The sequence below is a fragment of the Berghia stephanieae genome, chromosome 10 (assembly GCF_034508935.2).
Source record: "Berghia stephanieae isolate SIO BIC M18660-M18661 chromosome 10, UCSD_Bste_1.3, whole genome shotgun sequence".
Lineage (NCBI taxonomy): Eukaryota > Metazoa > Mollusca > Gastropoda > Nudibranchia > Aeolidiidae > Berghia > Berghia stephanieae.
In genome coordinates, this window is record NC_088369.1 from 881,770 (window position 1) to 902,024 (window position 20,255).

Below are 20,255 nucleotides of genomic sequence, written 5' to 3' on the forward strand. Positions count from 1 at the left end.
TTGATACTAAGAACTGTGTGTTTACTCTAAAAATTGGTGAAATTAAAAATAAATGTTAATTAATAGTGAGGCTATGTGGCCGACAGAACCGATCCCAGTTACTGTCTGTTATTCTATCTTTCGTATTGCGCACAATAGTGATTACTTCTCACTAGATTATATCAATTAGACTGTTGAAGGAACGAAATTGACATCATTCCACTCTTTGTTATTGTATTAAGGCAGTCATTTTGGTAATTAGTTCTCACTAAATTATATCAATCAGACTTTTAACGTTCAAGGTTACTCGTAGTTTTGTGTGACGGTACGTTATTTCCGACTGGTGGATGTTGTGAGCATTTTACCCAAACTCATAGCATCAATAACCGTCCAAGATATTTGCATCATATGTAACAATAGCTATAATAATCTAACATGTCGAGAGAGAGAGAGAGAGAGAGAGAGAGAGAGAGAGAGAGAGAGAGAGAGAGAGAGAGAGAGAGAGAGATTTACTTGCGCTATATATACCGCTATATTCAATAAAGGTGCTCAAATCACTTTATAAGGGTCCTTGGCCAACATAAAAACATGTTAGACGAGACATGACTGTTAAGCGCTATTGCAATTGTTTCCCGACAGAGACGACGCTGTAAACATTATAACAGTGAACAAGGTGAGAGAATGCGAGTAAAGAGCCTTTTCCAAGGACTCAAATATGCGCCACTCAGAGTGGGACTCTAATCCAAAACCGTCCGATCCGAAGGCGAGTGTCATTTCACAAGACCACATGCATAGCTGCACAAAAAAGTGATGAAGTGATGGGAGAATAGATTCATATGTATTGAAGGAGGAGAGAGCGGATGGAGTGAGTAAAGTTCTTGGATATTTATAGAAGGAACCAAATTGATGTCACTCATCTCATTGTTATTGTTTTTAGACACCCATTTTTATGATTAGTTCTCATTAAAATATATCAGACTATAACGTTCAAGGTTCCATGTAGATTTTTGGGCTGGAGTGATATTTCTGGCTGGCGGACTGTGAGTATTTTAATTTAACACAGAGCATCAATAGAAGGAATTAATTTGACGTCAGTCAACCCGTTGTTATTGCTTTTAGACAGCCATTTTTATAATTAACTTATCACTAAGTTATATCAATCAGACTATGAATATGAACGTTCGAGTTTGCAGTTTTGTGTGTTAATATGTTATACCCTGATGGAGATGTCGTGAGTATTTTTCCAATACGCATAACATCAATACATTTGCAATCCGATTTAAGTTTAAAAGCAACGTAGACCACGGAATTTTTCCATCTTGTGGACAATTAAAGATTTGTTATTTATCGTAATAATAATAATAATAATAATAATAATAATAATAATAATAATAATAATAATAATAATAAATAATATATAATAATAATAATAATAATAATATAATAATAATATATTATTATTATTATTATTATTATTATTATTATTATTATTATTATTATTATTATTATTATTATTATTTATAAAACAAATCGACAGTGCTCCCGTGGCAGGTTAAACGGGTACTCCTCGGGACTACTCGCATTCTTTTTTTCTTTTTTTTTTTGGGTAGGTGGGGGGGGGGGGGGGGCGTTGTTTGTAGATTATAATTCAAGGTTGCAATGCCCACCCCTGTCATCTCGTAGTCAAGGCATTTTGGCATCTGCCAATCCCAAATGTCTGTGTCAAGGTCGACCGTCATGTCGCGTCAACGGGTGAGGAGGGAAAAAAAAAAGAAAAAAGAACTGGCATATTATTATATCATTACATTGAAAATTATGAAAACTATTTTTTATTTTGTATGAAATGCTTTATAAATTATACGATGATCAAGAACGAAACTTTTACCATCTACCTCTTCCTGGCGCAACATTTATAAAAATATTATTTAAAAAAAAAATAACACAGCATTTATTTGGCGCAATATCCACGTGCTCAAAGCGCTTTACAAGGGGTCCCAGGCAACAGCAATATTAAACTTGAAAGACTAGACATGACGCCTGTCAGGCGATGTGACATTTTCCCCAACAAAGACAACGAACGGCCATGTACTCATTTTACACATGAGTACGGTGAGAGAATGTGAGTAAAGAGCCTTTTCCAAGGACTCAACTCTGCGCCACTCAGAGCGGGTCTCGAAACCTGAACCTTCCGATCCGAAAGCTAGAATCATACCACTTGATCCATCACAAAACAGGGAGGGGCACTGTTCTGTCGGCCACATAGCCTCAATATTAATTAAAATTTATTTCTAATTTCATCAATTTTTGGAGTATTAATATAGTTCTTGGTATCAAACCCATTGTAAATTCGACGCTGATCACGAATCTGACGTTAAAACAGCGAAAATCCGAGAGAAAAAAATTGTCCAATTTTTTTTACTGCCACGCCCCCGATCGCCGATCGCCTCGAAAAATATTAAGCAAGGCGGGCTTTGCGAGCGATCGACCGTCCCTCTGCTTATCGGCCAGGTATTTGGCCACACACATTGCGTTTTCACCCCGGTTTGCCTGATCGGCGTTCGAACCACGATCAAAACCAAGCGTGTATGGAGCCTTTTAGAATGCCATTTTAATTAGTTCTCACTGAATTACACCAATCAGACGCTCATAAACGCTCAAAAGCAAATACACATAAATAGTTTTGTGTGTCGGTCCGATATATCCAGCTGGTGGATATTGTGAGTATTTTACCCAAACACACAGCATCGGAGCTTCACAGAATCGGAAAAATCCGAAAACATTTTTAGACATATTTGTGTCCCTTGGCCCGGAAGTTATCAAATTTATCTGTCGGTTTTTTTTTTTCAGGAATGGCCGATCACCGACTGCTCTTTTGAAGATTATGTTAGTCCAGTTAACTTGTCTAAATTTGCTTAAACCCGTCTTAAGCTTTTAGACACCTCAAGAATGTCATCTGGAAAACTAGCTGAAGCACTGACCAGCGATGAGAGAAGACAGTTGTCTGAATTGAACAGGTATGCATCCTTATGTACTCTTACTACTCTTGCTCACTCACTGGACTTGGACTTGGACTGGGCACTCACCACAACTCACGACTTCTAACTTCTACGTCTAGAATATCTAAAGAACACTCGTTTTTTTTATTACACTCCCACTAATCCCCAATCACTTGGGCCTTCTAAAATATTTTTACTTCGTCGGAACTTCTTGACGGATATCCCAAGAACTAGAAGCAATAACTGTTGAATAAGAAACTCAACTTTGTACTTGGACTTGAGGCTGAGGACGATGTTGGCAGTTGGCACACCCACTCCATCCCATCCATCTCTCTCTCTCTCTCTCTCTCTCTCTCTCTCTCTCTCTCTCTCTCTCTGTCTCTGTCACACACACATTCACAAACATCCCAGTTTAGTGAGCAGCAGTAGTGAGAGTCAAATTGTGATCCAACTCGCCCATAAAGAAAGTTGTGACTGGAAATTCTGTTCGCGTTTAGGGGGGTTCAATTAAAGATGCATAACTTCGTTATGAAGAGGAATATCGAATATTTCTTTTCTTAGTAAAATCCGATACCTATTGATAATATCGATATTAAAAAAATTAAAAAATGTCTTTAATTGTATTTCATTTTGCCATCAAGTCATCAAGTTTCTTTCCCATATGTTTAGATATATTTATCATTTGTATTCACATTCTAAAGGTCTTAATAATTATGGTTAGAAGTTCTATTAATTATAAATCTTGACAACCCACACATTGAGAGAGAGAGAGAGAGAGAGAGAGAGAGAGAGAGAGAGAGAGAGAGAGAGAGAGAGAGGGGGGGGGGAGGTAAAATTATATTGGTGGCGTTTTTATGCACCTCCGTTGGCGGTGATGGTAAATTAATGAAAAAGTAAATAGTTTTAGAATGTAGTTTAGCACGCTGCTTAGTGATTACCGATGTACAATGATAATAAATTAAAGAATAATAACAATATTTTAAAAAATCAAAAGTAAAAAGAAACATGGCACACAAATACTGATCTCAAATAAATAAATAATTTTAGAAAACTAAAATCGAAGTGTTTTAAAAACATGATAAAAAGTTTTTGAAAAAAAAAAAAAGAAAGAAAAAAAGCAAACAAAAACAAAGTAAATCCAAGAAAAAAAAATGTCAACAATGGGAATCGAACCCGGTACTTTCAAGGTTGGAGTCTGACAGCTTGTCCACTGCGCTACAGAGCCACCCACCTGACTGTTCATCACATTTAATAAGGTCTTTCTAAAACATTATTTTACTTTCAATGCAACTTCTATTTTCTGGTTTTATATTTCGATTTTAAAAATTATTATTATTTTTATATAAATTTATTAACAAAAACATCCTACAGATGTCACAATATAACTTTCATCATGTCCAAATACAGAAACACAATATCGCTAATGAAATTGGGTGGAATGTGCATGCATGACGGAGGTGTATAAAAACGATCCGTTAAGATACACCGTCAACGGAGGTGCGTAAAAACACTACGAATTATATTAATTGTCAGTCCAAATGATGTAATAGTAATAGCAATAAACGAAAAGTAGTAATGCAGAATTTTTAAAAGCCATAACTTTCCCTCTAAACAAACTGCCTTAGTGTGAATCCTTTTCAATTTGTTTGAACTTTTTCATTCTGCCATTTTATTTATGCAATTAAATTGACAGAGGTAAAAATCAATTCATTATGTCATTACGTGACATGTTTATATCTTTTCATTTAACTTCTGTCTCAAACCCTTCTTTATTCTAAGTATTAAATCCAAGAGGAGAATTATTTGCAATTGTTTCAGTGAGATATTGGGAATAAATCCAAGAGTATTAAAATTATGTTTCTTATGTCTAGACAATTTTTAAATTATGTAACATTTGCGTCTTATTATGTAATAATGAGTTATTTTGAAATTTGTATCTTCCTCTTTATTAATGTAAATGCATTGTCCTCAACAAGACGAACATTTCGGTATACAATTTGTTAATAAGAACTCCATATTGACTGTTTTAATCATTTTTTTTTATTAAAGGCACATGATTTCAGTCACAACTTTCCAATGTCAATTTTGGGGTAAAAATCAGTCTACAATTTCAGACATTGAACTGCCATAACTACATTTCTAATCAAGATAGAAATAAAATTCAAACGGTTTTGTAATCAGTGTTGTCAGCTCTTTCATATGACATTGGTTTCAGCACTATTTTTTTTTCTTCAATTTTCTTTATGATTTATCCACTTTTATTTTTGTGTAATATTTACTCTCACTCTCAAATGCAATAACAATTACCCAATATGCTATACTATAACAATATTCCATTTTGATGAAGATGTACTTGACGTGATAAATGGCACATTTGCACAATTTTTCAGGATTTTTTTGCCAGGTGCCATCCCTCTATTGATAATGGATACAGTCAACCCTTGCTAAAAGTCAATCAATCTTTTGGGTCAGACAGTGTTGGCTTAATCAGGATTTGGCTGTATTTAAAGTAGAAGAAGAGCTGATTAAATGAAGTGGCATAAAATGATTGACATGGTTAGATCCTAGATAAAGAGAGCATTAAAATTAAAGGCTGCCTGAATCTTATGATCAGGGAAAAGAGAAGTCCTTCAGAGTGGTAAAGCCTATGAAGCCAAAGCTTTTCAGGGGTTCAGTTGCAGGAAAGGAACAATTGCTCGCTTCTCTTTGAACTTTGGATAGGATGCCAAATAGTAGTTGGTGCTTCATCTAGTCTGGGAGAGGTGGGGGAGTTGATCAGAAAAAATCAAATCTCAATTGCACCCATGAATGATGTATGTCTCTTTACTAGTGAGTTCCAATGGCTCAGCTGGTAGAGCACTTGCTTTACATGTAAAGGGACCAGTGAAAGGCCTGGCGTCATCAACCCAATAAAAAGTCTCCTTCATTATTGAGCTTTTGAGCTTTTTTAAATATAGCGCAATACACTAAACATGCTCAAAGCTCTTTACAAGGGGTCCCTGGCCAGCAGCAACACTTAACATGTAGGACGTGACATGACGCCTGTTTGGCGATAGTACAATGTTTTCGGACAGAGACAGTGCTGATAACGACCAGGTATTCATTTTACACCTGAGTACGGTGAGAGAATGTGAGTAAAGAGCCTTTTCCAAGGACTCAACTATGTGCCGAGTGAGGCTCAAACCCAGGACCTTCCGACCATTATACTGTTACTCCTCTTCAAACTTAAGAGTGTTCTAGAAATTTATACGAAGGCATCGGCCAATAACAGCAACTATAAGTATAATGTTCACAGCTTTGGTCAGAAATAATTAATTGAGAAATGTTAATCAAAGTATAATTATTTTCTCTTGGTGAGATAAATGAAAAAAAAAAAAAAAAGAATTGAATCTGAGCAGGAAAAGAACAAAACGAATGGCTTCTCAAAGTGTTGAGAAGTTGTGGACATCACCGCAAAAGTTTTTATTCTCCATTTTCTTCTGGCATTTCTTTATTCTCTTCATGTCTTGGACAGAGTTTAGGCTTTTTAAAACTCGTGGGTACAATTTTATAATGGAGAGACTGAAACTAGTCCCAGTATACTTTTGGTGTCAGTCTCTCAATGTTTTTATCTTTTGTCATTTTTGTTTTTTTTTTGTTTTAGTTTTTTTGTTTAATTGAGAGTGGGGGTCCCGGTAGCTGATTGGTAGAGCACTCAATTCACATGCAAAGGGAAAAAGATTGGTAGAGCACTCAATTCACATGCAAAGGGAAAAGATTGGTAGAGCACTCAATTCACATGCAAAGGGAAAAGATTGGTAGAGCACTCAATTCACATGCAAAGGGAAAAGATTGGTAGAGCACTCAATTCACATGCAAAGGGAAAAGATTGGTAGAGCACTCAATTCACATGCAAAGGGAAAAGATTGTAGAGCACTCAATTCACATGCAAAGGGAAAAGATTGGTAGAGCACTCAATTCACATGCAAAGGGAAAAGATTGGTAGAGCACTCAATTCACATGCAAAAGGAAAAGATTGGTAGAGCACTCAATTCACATGCAAAGGGAAAAGATTGGTAGAGCACTCAATTCACATGCAAAGGGAAAAGATTGGTAGAGCACTCAATTCACATGCAAAGGGAAAAGATTGGTAGAGCACTCAATTCACTTGCAAAGGGAAAAGATTGGTAGAGCACTCAATTCACATGCAAAGGGAAAAGATTGGTAGAGCACTCAATTCACATGCAAAGGGAAAAGATTGGTAGAGCACTCAATTCACATGCAAAGGGAAAAGATTGGTAGAGCACTCAATTCACATGCAAAGGGAAAAGATTGGTAGAGCACTCAATTCACATGCAAAGGGAAAAGATTGGTAGAGCACTCAATTCACATGCAAAGGGAAAAGATTGGTAGAGCACTCAATTCACATGCAAAGGGAAAAAGATTGGTAGAGCACTCAATTCACATGCAAAGGGAAAAGATTGGTAGAGCACTCAATTCACATGCAAAGGGAAAAAGATTGGTAGAGCACTCAATTCACATGCAAAGGGAAAAGATTGGTAGAGCACTCAATTCACATGCAAAGGAAAAAGATTGGTAGAGCACTCAATTCACATGCAAAGGGAAAAGATTGGTAGAGCACTCAATTCACATGCAAAGGAAAAAGATTGGTAGAGCACTCAATTCACATGCAAAGGGAAAAGATTGGTCCTGAGTGCAATCGAAATTTTTTTCTGCCCCCCTCCCCCCCTCCTCCTGTCCACCTATCAGTAAATGGGTAGCTGGGTCTGTTACATCTAGCAGAAAAGTACTTTACATCCTATCCAAAGGGTAGCAAACAATTGCTATTGTCCGTTTCATGCTATAGAAACCGGGATAAATTCCGGCTGTGTGGGCCGAATGGCTCTGAAGGACTACTTTAGTCGAGAGAAATTTAGAAAAGCTAGATCATTTCTATTAATTCTTCGAATTACTTTATTACTTTACACAGATGGTGAAAAAAACGGGGAAAAACCCCAAAGAGAGCAAACAAACAAAGAAAATTTATCTTATAAATTGCATTTTATTTTTATCTTTTTTCTTTGTTTCTATTTTCTCCCCCCCCCCCCCCCCCCCCCCCCCCCCCCCATCAATCGTGATAGAGAGGTAGGCATCTTAAGTAATATGTCATAACAACAGCAAAGTAGAAATGACTGTCTCATAAAAAAGCCCATAAAACATCTGTTTTCTAGTTCCATCATATTATAGAAAAGCATTCTCATTTTATTTAAAGAAGCACTTTAATATTTTGCTGAGAGATTAATAATTATATTCTTACAATGTGATTTTCTACAATTTTCAGCTGTCTGTTTGGTTATGTCAAGTTTGAAGATAGCGATCAATGTCCGAAAAGACTGCTGATTCAAAAAGTAAGAAAAAAGGGAGTTATTATTATTATTATTATTAGTATTATTATTATTATTATTATTATTATTATTATTATTATTATTATTATTATTGTTGTTGTTGTTGGTTATTATTAATATTATTATTATTATTATTATTATTATTATTATTATTATATTATTATTATTATTATTATTATTATTATTATTATTATTTATTATTATTATTATTATTATTATTATTATTATTATTATATTATTATATTATTATTATTATATTATATTATTCTCTTTAATTCATTACAAATCTCATTAAAATTTGTTACGAAATAATTATTACGTTGAAAAAAAAAATGAATGACCTGAACTTGATGACATTGTCATAATCTATGGGCTTAAATGGTTGAAGAATAATAGTGGTTCTGAAACCGTTGCATAACAATGTGTGGTCAATCAATCATTGTTTTTTTTTTTTTTTGTTATTTTGTTTGTCTAGATATTTATCACTAAAATGTATGTTTACTACATCGTGTCCTGTCTCCCTAAGTTATATTTATAAGTTTGTGTTCCTTTCCTTACATTTCAGATGTGACTTATGTCATTGTTCATTTCTCATTAAAAGTCATAGAAGATAACTGATCTAATGCATTAATGATTAGTGCGGCTCTGTGGTCTTGTGGTATAACACTCGCTTTTGGATCGGAAGGTCCTCGGTTCGAGCTTTGCTCGGTGCATAATTGAGTCCTCGGAAAAGGCTCTTTAATCACATTCTCTCACTTTACTCAGGTGTAAAATGAGTTTCTGGCCATTAACAGCGTTGTCTCTGTCGAAAAAAAAATTGTTATACAGCCTAACTTGTGTCATGTCTCATTCTACATTTTACGCGTTGTTGTTGGTCAAGGACTCTTTGAAAAGCGCTTTGAGCACATTTATTGGATATTGCACTATTCATAAGCTCAAGCTGATGTAGATTAGTGTCTTGTATTTGTTTCTATTTTTAGAATTTCCTTTTGGTCAATTTATCTCTTCTCTCCTGTCCACATTTGTAGGGAATCACGTACTATGAAACCGTCATTAAAGACAAGATAAAAGCTGCTGCTGCTGCGACTGCTGCTTCCAGTAATAATAACAATGGTACTGTTGGTGGAAATACAACATCATCTGCAACATCGACAACTGCAACGACAACTACTTCAGCATCGTCATCAGCATCTGCTACTACATCCACGCCATCGACAGATGGAAATAGTAGTGCTTCTGAAACTGGTGGTAGTGGTACTGTTGGTGGTAGTAATAATAATAATAATAACAGTGGTAACAATGACAATAACAATAATGGTGCTAGCACAAGTGGCAATGGTGTCAATTCAGGTGGTAATGATGGTAGTGGTAACAGTGGTGCAGTCGGCGATAGTTCAAATGGTCAGAAAACCAAAACAATTCCGACTGCAGTCGCTGGGGATGCTGGTGGTGGAAATGCTGCCGCTACTGATAAGCAGAAGAAGGCGAATGTGGACCCAAATATCTACTGTCATCTGGGACATCTTCATCTCTTGCTGGAAGATTTCACAAAAGGTTGGTTGTCATCAGTCACCATCGTTATCGTCGTCGTCATCATGATCATAACACTTGCTTTCGGATCAGAAGGTCCTGGGTTTGAGCCTCGCTCGGCGCATAGTTGAGTCCCTGGAAAAGGCTCTTTACTCACATTCTCTCACTGTACTCGGGTGTAAAATGAGTACCTGGTCGTTAACAACGTTGTCTCTGTCAAAAGAACTTATAATGTCTTCTAAAAGGTGTCATGTCTCATCCTAAATGTTAAATGTTGCTGTTGGCCAGGGACCTCTTGTAAACCGATTTGAACAGGTTTATTGGATATTGCGCTATATAAAAATGCTCAACGATTGTTGTCATTGTTATTTTGATTGTGTTTGTCATGGAATCATTATTAAATTGATATACACTCCAGCAAGGTTTCCTCGAACCTCTCAGTGTACATGCAAAAACATTCGAAGAAACAGTGTACAAAGAATGAAAAAGAAAATATGTGGGTCATTTGAATGGGTTTGAAGAATCCGTGCCATATTCCAGTCTATCAAAATAAAATAAATATTTACATCTATAGAAGGTATTTACTAGTGCCGCGCTGAGGACCGGTCCCACGGTCCTTTAGCTGAGAACCGGGGACCGGTCCCAAAGTGGAGAACCGTTGGCAGTCCTTACTTCTTATATCCTTTCAACGGTACCAGCGATTTTCAGGCCATACTACTGCCCCAGCGATTCTTTGCCTCGGTTCTTTTGCCTATCTTCCACAAATCACCACCCATCCCGCTTAATTAATCGCACCCACCCCCTTTGCTATACACTAAACGACACAGACGACCATCTCCCGCCACTCCTTTCGTGTGTGAGATGGGGGGAATAGGAGGCGCACGCCTTGGACGATTCCATTATACAGGGTAAATTTCAAAATTTACTACACCATAATGATCGCAATGACATTGATCTATGATGAAGGCATGACCCCTCTGTGACTACTAAAGATGTGTGTGTGTGTGTTTGTTTGTGTGTGTGTGTGTGTTTCGAACCTAGCAAGTCCAATTTTTAGTCTTCTTTTGTCTATCTCTTGTCACCACTCCTTTCTATCGCATTGTTGTCATTTAAAATAATACAATAATATTAAAATTTCGTTTGGTGTTTTAACTAATCAAATAATATGAGTTTCACATATTATATCTTCCTTCCAAAATAACAGTTATAACGTCTGTATTTTTTAAAAGGCCAATAGAATATTTGGGGGCCCCGATAGCTCAGTTGATAGAGCATTCTTTATACGTAAAGGCCAGAGATCGATCCCGGGTGCAGTCGAGCTTTTTTTTTTCTCTGAACTTCCCGTCTACTCAGCAGTGAATGGGTAGCTGGGTTTGTTAGATCTGGCGAAAAGTACTTTGGGATAGACTGGCGTCCTATCCAAAGGTAGAAATATTTTAAAAAAAAATTAAAATCAAAAAATAAATTGAGCTTTTATATAGCGCAATATCCACTAAATGTGCTCAAAGCGCTTTACAATGGGTCCCTGACTAATAGCAACATGTAACATGTAGAACGAGACATGACGCTTGTTAGGCGATGGTACAATTTTTTTCCGACAGAGACAACACTGTTGACGACCAGGTACTCATTTTACACCTGATTACGGTGATAGGATGTGAGTAAAGAGTCTTTCAAGGACTCAACTAGGCTCAGATCGAGGCTCGAACCCAGGACATTTTGATCTGAAAGCGAGTGTTATAACACAACCACATAGCCGCACAAAAATAGAAAAAAGGAATGGAGAAAAAAACAAATCAAAACAAACTCTTCCCATACTTTTGGTCCAGCATGCCAGAGACACAAAATATTAACAATCCCTTTTCCCTAACACGAACATTGACCTGACCCGCTCCATCAATCTTCGCAGACACACATGCACAGACACACACACACACACACACACACGCTTAATGGATAGTGTTATAGCACTATTTTCATGTTTTGAGGTGATAAGCCTTCTCCTCTCTCACTTTCACTTAGCGGTTCTACAGCCATCTACTGCAGGCACGGTCCCAACAACGCCTTGTGATTGGCCAATGTCGAAAAAGAACCAGTTCTTTGACGGTCCCAAGTCCCAACGATGCCGTGTGAACCAATGTCGAAAAAGAACCGGTTCTTGGAACTGGTCCTTGCGTTTCTCATTTCCCAGGGACTGTAGAACCGGCGGTCCTAAACATGCTTGGGACAGCTCTGCACTAGTATTTACATTGATTCACCATAGTCCCCTATTAGGCCACATACACCCATTTCCATTTTATACTGCAGAATGGTTAAATGGAATTCCAACCAAAATTAAATAAGACCCTAATGAAGGCATGTCCATATGTTCTAACACCACTCACAATCGCAATTATCTTTGCCTGTATGGAGTTGCGACATATTTTATGATTGAAGTTGAAATAGAGGAATTTGCTCATTAGGCATTTAAAAAAAAAGATTTACGATCATTTAAAACCCCAATTTCTCTCTGCCTACAGCTAGCTCCTCATTCCCACAGGAGGGGTTATATTCCTCAATGTTTTAGTGGCCAGTCTTGTGATCATTGTCATCCATCTGGTTATTGATCTTGTTCATCATTCCATTCATGCTCCGGGTGTTTATGATTTGTAACGACCGACCGACCTCTCTTCTAGTGTAATCCCTTTCATCATTATTAATCCCCTCGCCTCGGTCTGGCTGTGTGTTGTTCTTATTCTGAGATGAGAGGTTTTGTTTTGCCTGGCTCTTGCTAAGGGTCTTTGCCTGTAGGTGACATTGTTGTAATCAGATGGATGATTTCTCTTTTTGAGAGATTATAATCAGTTTTTGTGTTTTTTATCTGATAAAGCAATCCTTTAACCTTCCCTTCATTTCTTTTTATTTTATTTTTTAAAAAATCGGGATTGATGTTATGTAAAAGTGCAATAATGTTCATAAAACTCCTAAAGATGAGCCAAATGCACTTTTCCCGAGATGGGATCTGTTTTTACAACATTTGAATTAAGAAATACTTATTGCTTTATTTATTTATGCATTTATTTATTTATTTTGTTTTCCCCTCCAGCTTTGTCTGCCTACCAGAAGTTTCACAATGTCCAATCTGACAACTGGAAGGTGAGAGGTCACTTTATTGTCATAGTTAAGGAATCAATGTAACAGTTGAAATATGGTGAAATGGGGAGCATATTAATATATAGAAGTTACTAAGGGCAGACAATAGTGCCAAATAAAAATTTTAAACAGTGCCAAACAAATAAATAATAAAATAGAAGAACTATTTTTTAAAATCACCCCAGATAAGAATAAGAAAAAATCAACTCTTCTCAACTGTTTGAGGGTCCCTATAATTCAGTTGGTAGAGCACTAGCGACCAAGGGGCCGAGATCTATCCCTGGTGAAGTTGACATTTTCTGACCTCCCTGTCCACACAGCAAGCAATGGTTCAGTAGCTGGGTCAGTTAAATCTGGTGGAAAGTACTTTGCGATAGACTAGCCTCCTATCCAAAGGGTAGCAAGCAATGGCTATCGTCCAATTCATGCTACAGAAACCAGGATAGACCCCAGCTCCATAGGCCTCATGGCTCTGAAGTGAACGACTACTTTTTTTCTATCAGTTGTGTTTGGCACTCTTATCAGATACAATTGAAGAGTGGTTTTACAAAACTCCCTAACTCTGTTTTTCTCATTTCGCCTAAAATTTCTCATTTGGCCTATTACTTTATCATATTTAAACTTCAAATTCACACAAATCTAGTAAAATTCTTGTGCTAATAAAGTTTACATTAAAATTTTTCTCATGGATGGAAAATCTCAAAACGTAGAATAACTCATTTAACAAGTTTTGGAAAATCGCTTTCAATTTTTTTCAGTTTTTCATCTTATTGTACATAATTCAACAAGGAAAAGTCATATAGAATTTGGGTCCCAGTAGCTCAGTTGGTAGAGCACTCATTTCATACGCAAAGGGGCTGAAATCGATCCTGGGTGCAGTCAGAATTTTTTCTGACCCCCCCCCCCCCCCCCCCCCCACTGTCCACCCATCAGTGAATAGGGAGCTGAGTCTATTAGATTTGGTGGATAATATAGGATAAAGGATAGCGAGCAATTGCTATTGTCTGTTTGATGTTGTGGAAACCAGGATAAGCTCCAGCTACGGATCCATGGGTCGAATGGCTCTGAAGGACAAAGAAGGTCTATCTCAGGATTTTTCAAAACTCACATGTTCACTTTCACTTTTTGAAATAAATGTCCAAGCCACGTTTTGGTCTTTATTTGCGTATTGTCTGTGTTTGGTGTTAAAGATTTAAAATTTAAAAAAATCAAGGTTGCCAATTTTCCGTATATTTACGGAATTCAGTGTGTTATAATCCCTCAGTATATTTTTCAATATTTTGCTAAACGAAAAAAAAGTAAGTACATAATGCCTTTTTACTGGAGTTCAGTGCTCAGAAAGGGGTCTGTCAATGTGTTTGAGTAAAAGTTCAGGAAATTTTTGCCTCCCGAATTAGCAACCCTGATAAATGTATGATCTCTTACTTTAAGAGGTCTGATATATATATATATATATATATATATATATATATATATATATATATATATATATATATATATATATATATATATATATATATACAAACAGTGTTCAAGAGTACTTTGGACAACATAGATGATTCCTGTTGACATCACACATTTGTTTGATGGATTATCTATATTCCTTCGTGGAATGCCGAGGGGCGTAATTTTTTTTTTGTCCAAGCGTCATCTTACTAAACTCATAGACTGATACTGGTCAAAAAAGATGTCCAAACACAAGGCGACGACCACCAAAAGAAAGCGAATTGTATTGTGATCTGTATTCAAAAGTGTTATGGTTAATCCAACAGGATCATTTGTTTCCTTGAGTACCACTAACAACAACTCCTAAGAGGCTAACCACTAACCCTAAAAATAATATCACAATATAAGTTCTAGTGACAGACTTAAACATTACAAAGGTTTCAGATAGGGAATAGTCTCCTATTATTATTATATCGAGCGTTTTAAAAAGCTAGAATTACTGGACTCATTGTTTTTTCTAAGGGGAGTTAACTGAGATCAGTTTATTTTGAAACTGTTGTCCTTATTATTTCCCCTTGTATTTTAAAAAAATTATTAATTTACAATTCCGGGCAGGGAGGTACAAACTGCGTCTTCTATCCTCTTATATCTTATCCAACATGCTTTCTGTCTTTGTCTTGGAATGAGATTACTTGGTTTTTTTCCGGGCCCTCGTCGGAGTCCTGGCTGAGAGGGAAACAGTCAAATGCATAGTTAGTGTTTTGGGAGATGATCTTTTTTACCTTGTAAATCATCTCTCTGTTATGTATTATTATATTTTTTTGTTATTTTTAATGTATAATGTAAGCATTTGAATGTATTCCTCTTTGTTGGATTTTGTGCTTGTGTCCGGATGAGACATAGTTGATCTCAAACTAAGTACATTGGTGGTATGTTCTTGGAATCTACATCTGATCCCTATTTGTTCCCATTCCCCTTTGTCTTACTTTCTCTTGTGTGCTTTAATTGTAATTCTAAAACTTTTTACTATCCCATTTTCTTCCTTTTTACTGGCGCTGATATAACCTAAATGTGTTGCAAGCGCCGTAAAACCCTTAAAAACAAACAAAACAAACAAACAATTTACAATTCAATCTATTAAACAATTAATCTATTGATTACTTTTTAAAATAATTTTCTTCTTCTTCTTCTTCTTCTTCTTCTTCTTCTTCTTCTTCTTCTTCTTCTTCTTCTTCTTCTTCTTCTTCTTCTTCTTCTTCTTCTTCTTCTTCTTCTTCTTCTTCTTCTTCTTCTTCTTCTTCTTCTTCTTCTTCTTCTTCTTCTTCTTCTTCTTCTTCTTCTTCTTCTTCTTCTTCTTCTTCTTCTTCTTCTTCTTCTTCTTCTTCTTCTTCCTCTTCTTCTTCTTCTTCTTCTTCTTCTTCTTCTTATTCTTCTTCTTATTATTATTATTATTATTGTTATTATTATTATTATTATTATTTTCATTATTATATGTTTAGCTTTATCATTGATTTTATTAACTTTGATTTGATGATCGGAAATATGATATTCATGTACGAGTTATATTGGCAATTGCCTAAAAATAAGCCTTTGAATATAAATTGATTACACCAGTCTCAAGTTCATTGTATTCTCATTTATGATCGTAGCAATTTCTATCACCATTGCAGGGACCTCTACAATTTTTACTCTCGCAGTCCCTGTGAGCTCACTATCTTTGATCAAAGAATGATTTGAATGATTTTCAAAAAAACCCCAAAAAAACTACTTTCATTCCTGTTCATAATGAAAAAAAAAACCAATCAGTCACAAACCCTTATCTACAAATCCTGGTGTATTGTAAACTGAAAGCCACACCCTCAGGAAGCATGTAAGCAATATCACCAGGCAGACTTTGGACTGGAACCTGCAAGGAAAGAAGAGGAGGGTTGGTCGACCAAAGCAAACATGGCGATGCCGCTTTGAAACCGAGTTAAAGGCAGTTGGACAAACCTGGGCTCAGATAAGGAAGACCTCATAAAAAACTGAATGAATTGGAAGAGTGCTGTTGTGGCCCTGTTTCCACAAGGAATCAAGAGGCTTAAGTCAAGTCAAGTTAACTGAGAGACTGCTCTTTTTTTTTTTTTTTGTCTTTTCATGACAGACTGCTCTCTTTGATTTTCTTTCTTTTTTTCTTTTTTTTCTTTATCTTTCTCTCTTTTTTTTTTTTTTTTTTTTTTGTTTAATTTTTTCAAACTTATTTAAATTGATATTCATGTGTATCTCTATTTGTTCATTGTGATTTATAAATCGTATCCAATTCATTGTCTCAGGATGCTGCTTTCCTGTACGGTCTTGGGCTGGTCTACTTTCACTTCAATGCCTACAAATGGTGAGTACAAGTAGATGTAGTAGCTATGGTGGATTGTTCACTGGTCTTTCTTTTATCTCTTCCCCCCTCCCCACACCTTGTTATATGTTTCTTCTCATTATGGCTTTTTGTACTTGCACTGGATTTGGACGATTTCATTTCGCTTGCCAATATCCTGTCCAGAGTCTTTTACTGAAGGGGAAGTAGTCAGACTTTTCTATTTTTTTTCAGAGGTATTCTTCCTTTTTCACGGATTCCTTGTATAAATTATAAATTTCCCCTTTTTACATTTGTACAAATTTCCCGTATTCCTTGTTTTCACTGATTCCTTGTACAAATCTGAATATCTGAAATTTACCCTCATTTTAATGGTTTCCTCGTTTTTAATATTTTGTCTGAGCAAAAAGAGGAATGTGTGCTGCATGATATTTTCCCCCATGTAAATCATCTATCCACGATATACATTTTATCATTTTTATTTCCCTTTGGATTCGGTAGTGTAGAAAACTTTAATAAAAATCTAAAGACTCATCTTTTCCAGAAAATTTTTATCCTAGGCATTTTCTTATTGATGAGTAAATTATACGTTATATTTTTTGATTCCGTTTTATTGAATGTCAATTTCATTTTATAAAACTTTCATAGTTAGTGTGTGCGACTGTTTTGTGTGTCTGGTACGAATGTGTTTATGGTTTGACAAGTATATTGTAAAGCGCTTTGAGGCAACGGCATTTAGCTCTATAAAAGAACACTGTATTATTATTTATTATTATTTGGTGAAAACCTGATCTTACTATAACATAATAGCAACATTTTTTAAAAAAAGATACGAATCCTTTTTTTACTTTGTAAAAGAAATATAATAGTTGGAAGAATTTTTTTTCCTCTCCTGCACGAATCCAGTGTTACTAAAAATAGAGTTTGATGCGTAATGATATCCTGACCACCATGATTATTCTTCATGTCAAGTTTGTTAACCTCAAAACCAATCATTGTGGAAAAGAATACATTTCGGTAGGAAATAGTATAGGTGAGATCATGACTCATTAGCCAAGAGAGTTCCCAAGACCACTGAGCGGCTTTGGGTGCTTGTTTTGAATTTCAATAACTGGAGTTCAAGAATCCTATTTTGTTCTCTTCTTTGCCATATTGCTTCAAATGTAACCATTGGAGTATTTACATAGTGTCGTTTTAAAAAAAAAAGAAAGAAAAGAAACTTCACCTCCTCCTCCTCCTTCTTCTTTACCACTTCTTTGTCTTCTTCTTCTCCTTCTTTGTCTTCTTCTACTCCTTCTTCTTCTTCTTCTTCTTCTTCTTTTCTTCTTCTTCTTCTTCTTCTTCTTCAGCTGATACGTTTTACTGGGAGCTATCCAAGTTGTTCCACAGTCTTATAATTGAGTTTGAGGGCAGTGAAGATGGCACTTCACTCTTGATTGTGGCAACATAAATTTGCCATGTTTTCTTTTGTTCTGTTGGAGGCCCAACTATAATGGCAACCTGACCTGGTGTTTCTGGCCTTTGCAAAATATACTTAGTTTATTCTTCTCTCGTCCTTTCCTTCAATAATTCCAAATGGGGTGTCATATATGGATAAGATTTGCTTCTAGCATTTTGTTGAACGAATTTTTATAGCTCTTTGTTAGGTGGATTCTATTTCTTTGATTTCGGAGGAGTGAAGACACTAGGGTCAATGTCCACGTCAAAACATGAACATTCACCCCAAGATTCATTTCTTTTATTAGATTATTAATTTTTATGTGACGTTTGGGATGGATATTGACTATTTATTTTATGGTTCTGTATTATAGTTATTGGTGCTTTGGTTTGAATAGAGTAGGTACCGTTGTGTGATTCTCATTCTGAACACAGATAGAGGCACTTGACACCTTCACTTTTATTTTTACAGTTCGCCCCCTTTATCCAGTCCCCTCATCTTACTTATTCCTTGGCCTTATATGACCCAATTTGAGATGAAAGCCCTGTTAAACATTTAAAAGATAAATAAATGAATCTCCTCCTCTTCTTATTCCTTCTTCTTCTTCTTCTTCTTCTTCTTCTTCTTCTTCTTCTTCTTCTTCTTCTTCTTCTTCTTCTTCTTCTTCTTCTTCTTCTTCTTCTTCTTCTTCTTTCTTCTTCTTCTTCTTTTTTTCTTCTTCTTCTTCTTCTTCTTCTTCTCTATCTTCTTCTTTTTATTTCTTTTTTATCTTTATTATTATTATTATTATTATTATTATTATTATTATTATTATTATTATTATTATTATTATTATTATTATTATTATTATTATTATTATTATTATTATTTTATCATTATTATTACTATTATTATTATTATTATTATTATATTATTATTATTATTATTATTATTATTATTATTATTGCTATTATTGCTATTATTGCTATTATTATTATTTTTGCTATTCCTCGTCTCTTCCTGCTTCTCCTCTTCCTCATGATGATGACGACCATCATCATTCATACTCATCATAATCATCACCATCATCATCATCATCATCATCATCATCATCATCATTCAACTCTTCCTGATTTGAATGTATTGATACTAGTATAATACATCAATTCACCTCACAGGATATCAGCATTTCTGACTTTCTTGTTGATAATATTTCACCCATTGTGTGAGTTGGTTTGATCTGATATCACCCCTGACCTTTTGGGTAAATTGATGATAGGTTGTAAGCTTAACCTACCATCATGCCTCAATTGTAACCCCATTACAGCCGGAAATCGCTTTAGCTCTATTGCTCACCATTTTTACCTGGTAAGCTTCATTCATAAAAGTCCAAGTCATGTACATGGGAATAAAATAAATAAGATAATAAAATTCCCTTTTTTCATCATTTGACTCAAGGGGTCTATTCGAAAGGAAGACTGAAATAACCCAGGCATCAGCCATAGCCCAGTGCTCTGTAGTGAAGTGGCTTGCTATAGGTCAAACTGGGCACATTTTGGGTATGAGGCTGAGCCCATAGCACTGTGCCTCACTGCCCCCTAGTTTGCCTAGTGACTTGAAAGTTATTCATACACACTCTTTCAAATCTTTCTCTCATAACAGGGCCTGATCCCGAGTTTTTCACTTTGACATAGTCGTGGCCTTGTGGTATGGCACTCGCTTTCGGATCAGAAGGTCCTGGGTTCGAGCCTCACTCAGCGCATAGTTGAGTCCTTTACTCACATTCTCTCAGCGTACTCAGGTGTAAGATGAGTATCTGGCCATTAACAGCGTTGTCGGTGTCAGTAAATATTGTACTATCACGTAACAGGCGTCATGTCACATCTTACATGTTTAGTGTTGCTGTCCTCAGGAACCATTAAGATAAGTAGCCGAGATTTATTTTCAATTTCTATAAAGTTTAATGGACAATAGCAATTGCTTTATATCCTTTGGATATGACTCTAGTCTTGTCACAAAGTACT

At 35.8% G+C, this 20,255-nt stretch overlaps 1 protein-coding gene across 2 annotated transcripts in view; it reads left to right on the forward strand.

The window, feature by feature from the left end:
- Positions 1-2,780: 2,780 nt before the first annotated feature.
- Positions 2,781-20,255, forward strand: part of LOC144956028 (histone demethylase UTY-like) — a 130,489-nt gene continuing 113,014 nt past the window's right edge. For both annotated transcript variants that reach the window (XM_078886316.1, XM_078886317.1), the window contains exons 1-5: positions 2,781-2,993; positions 8,296-8,362; positions 9,388-9,913; positions 12,975-13,024; positions 16,780-16,838. In XM_078886316.1, coding sequence (XP_078742442.1) covers positions 2,926-2,993; positions 8,296-8,362; positions 9,388-9,913; positions 12,975-13,024; positions 16,780-16,838 — 770 coding nt within the window. In that variant the 5' untranslated portion in view covers positions 2,781-2,925. The remainder of the gene's footprint in view (positions 2,994-8,295; positions 8,363-9,387; positions 9,914-12,974; positions 13,025-16,779; positions 16,839-20,255) is intronic.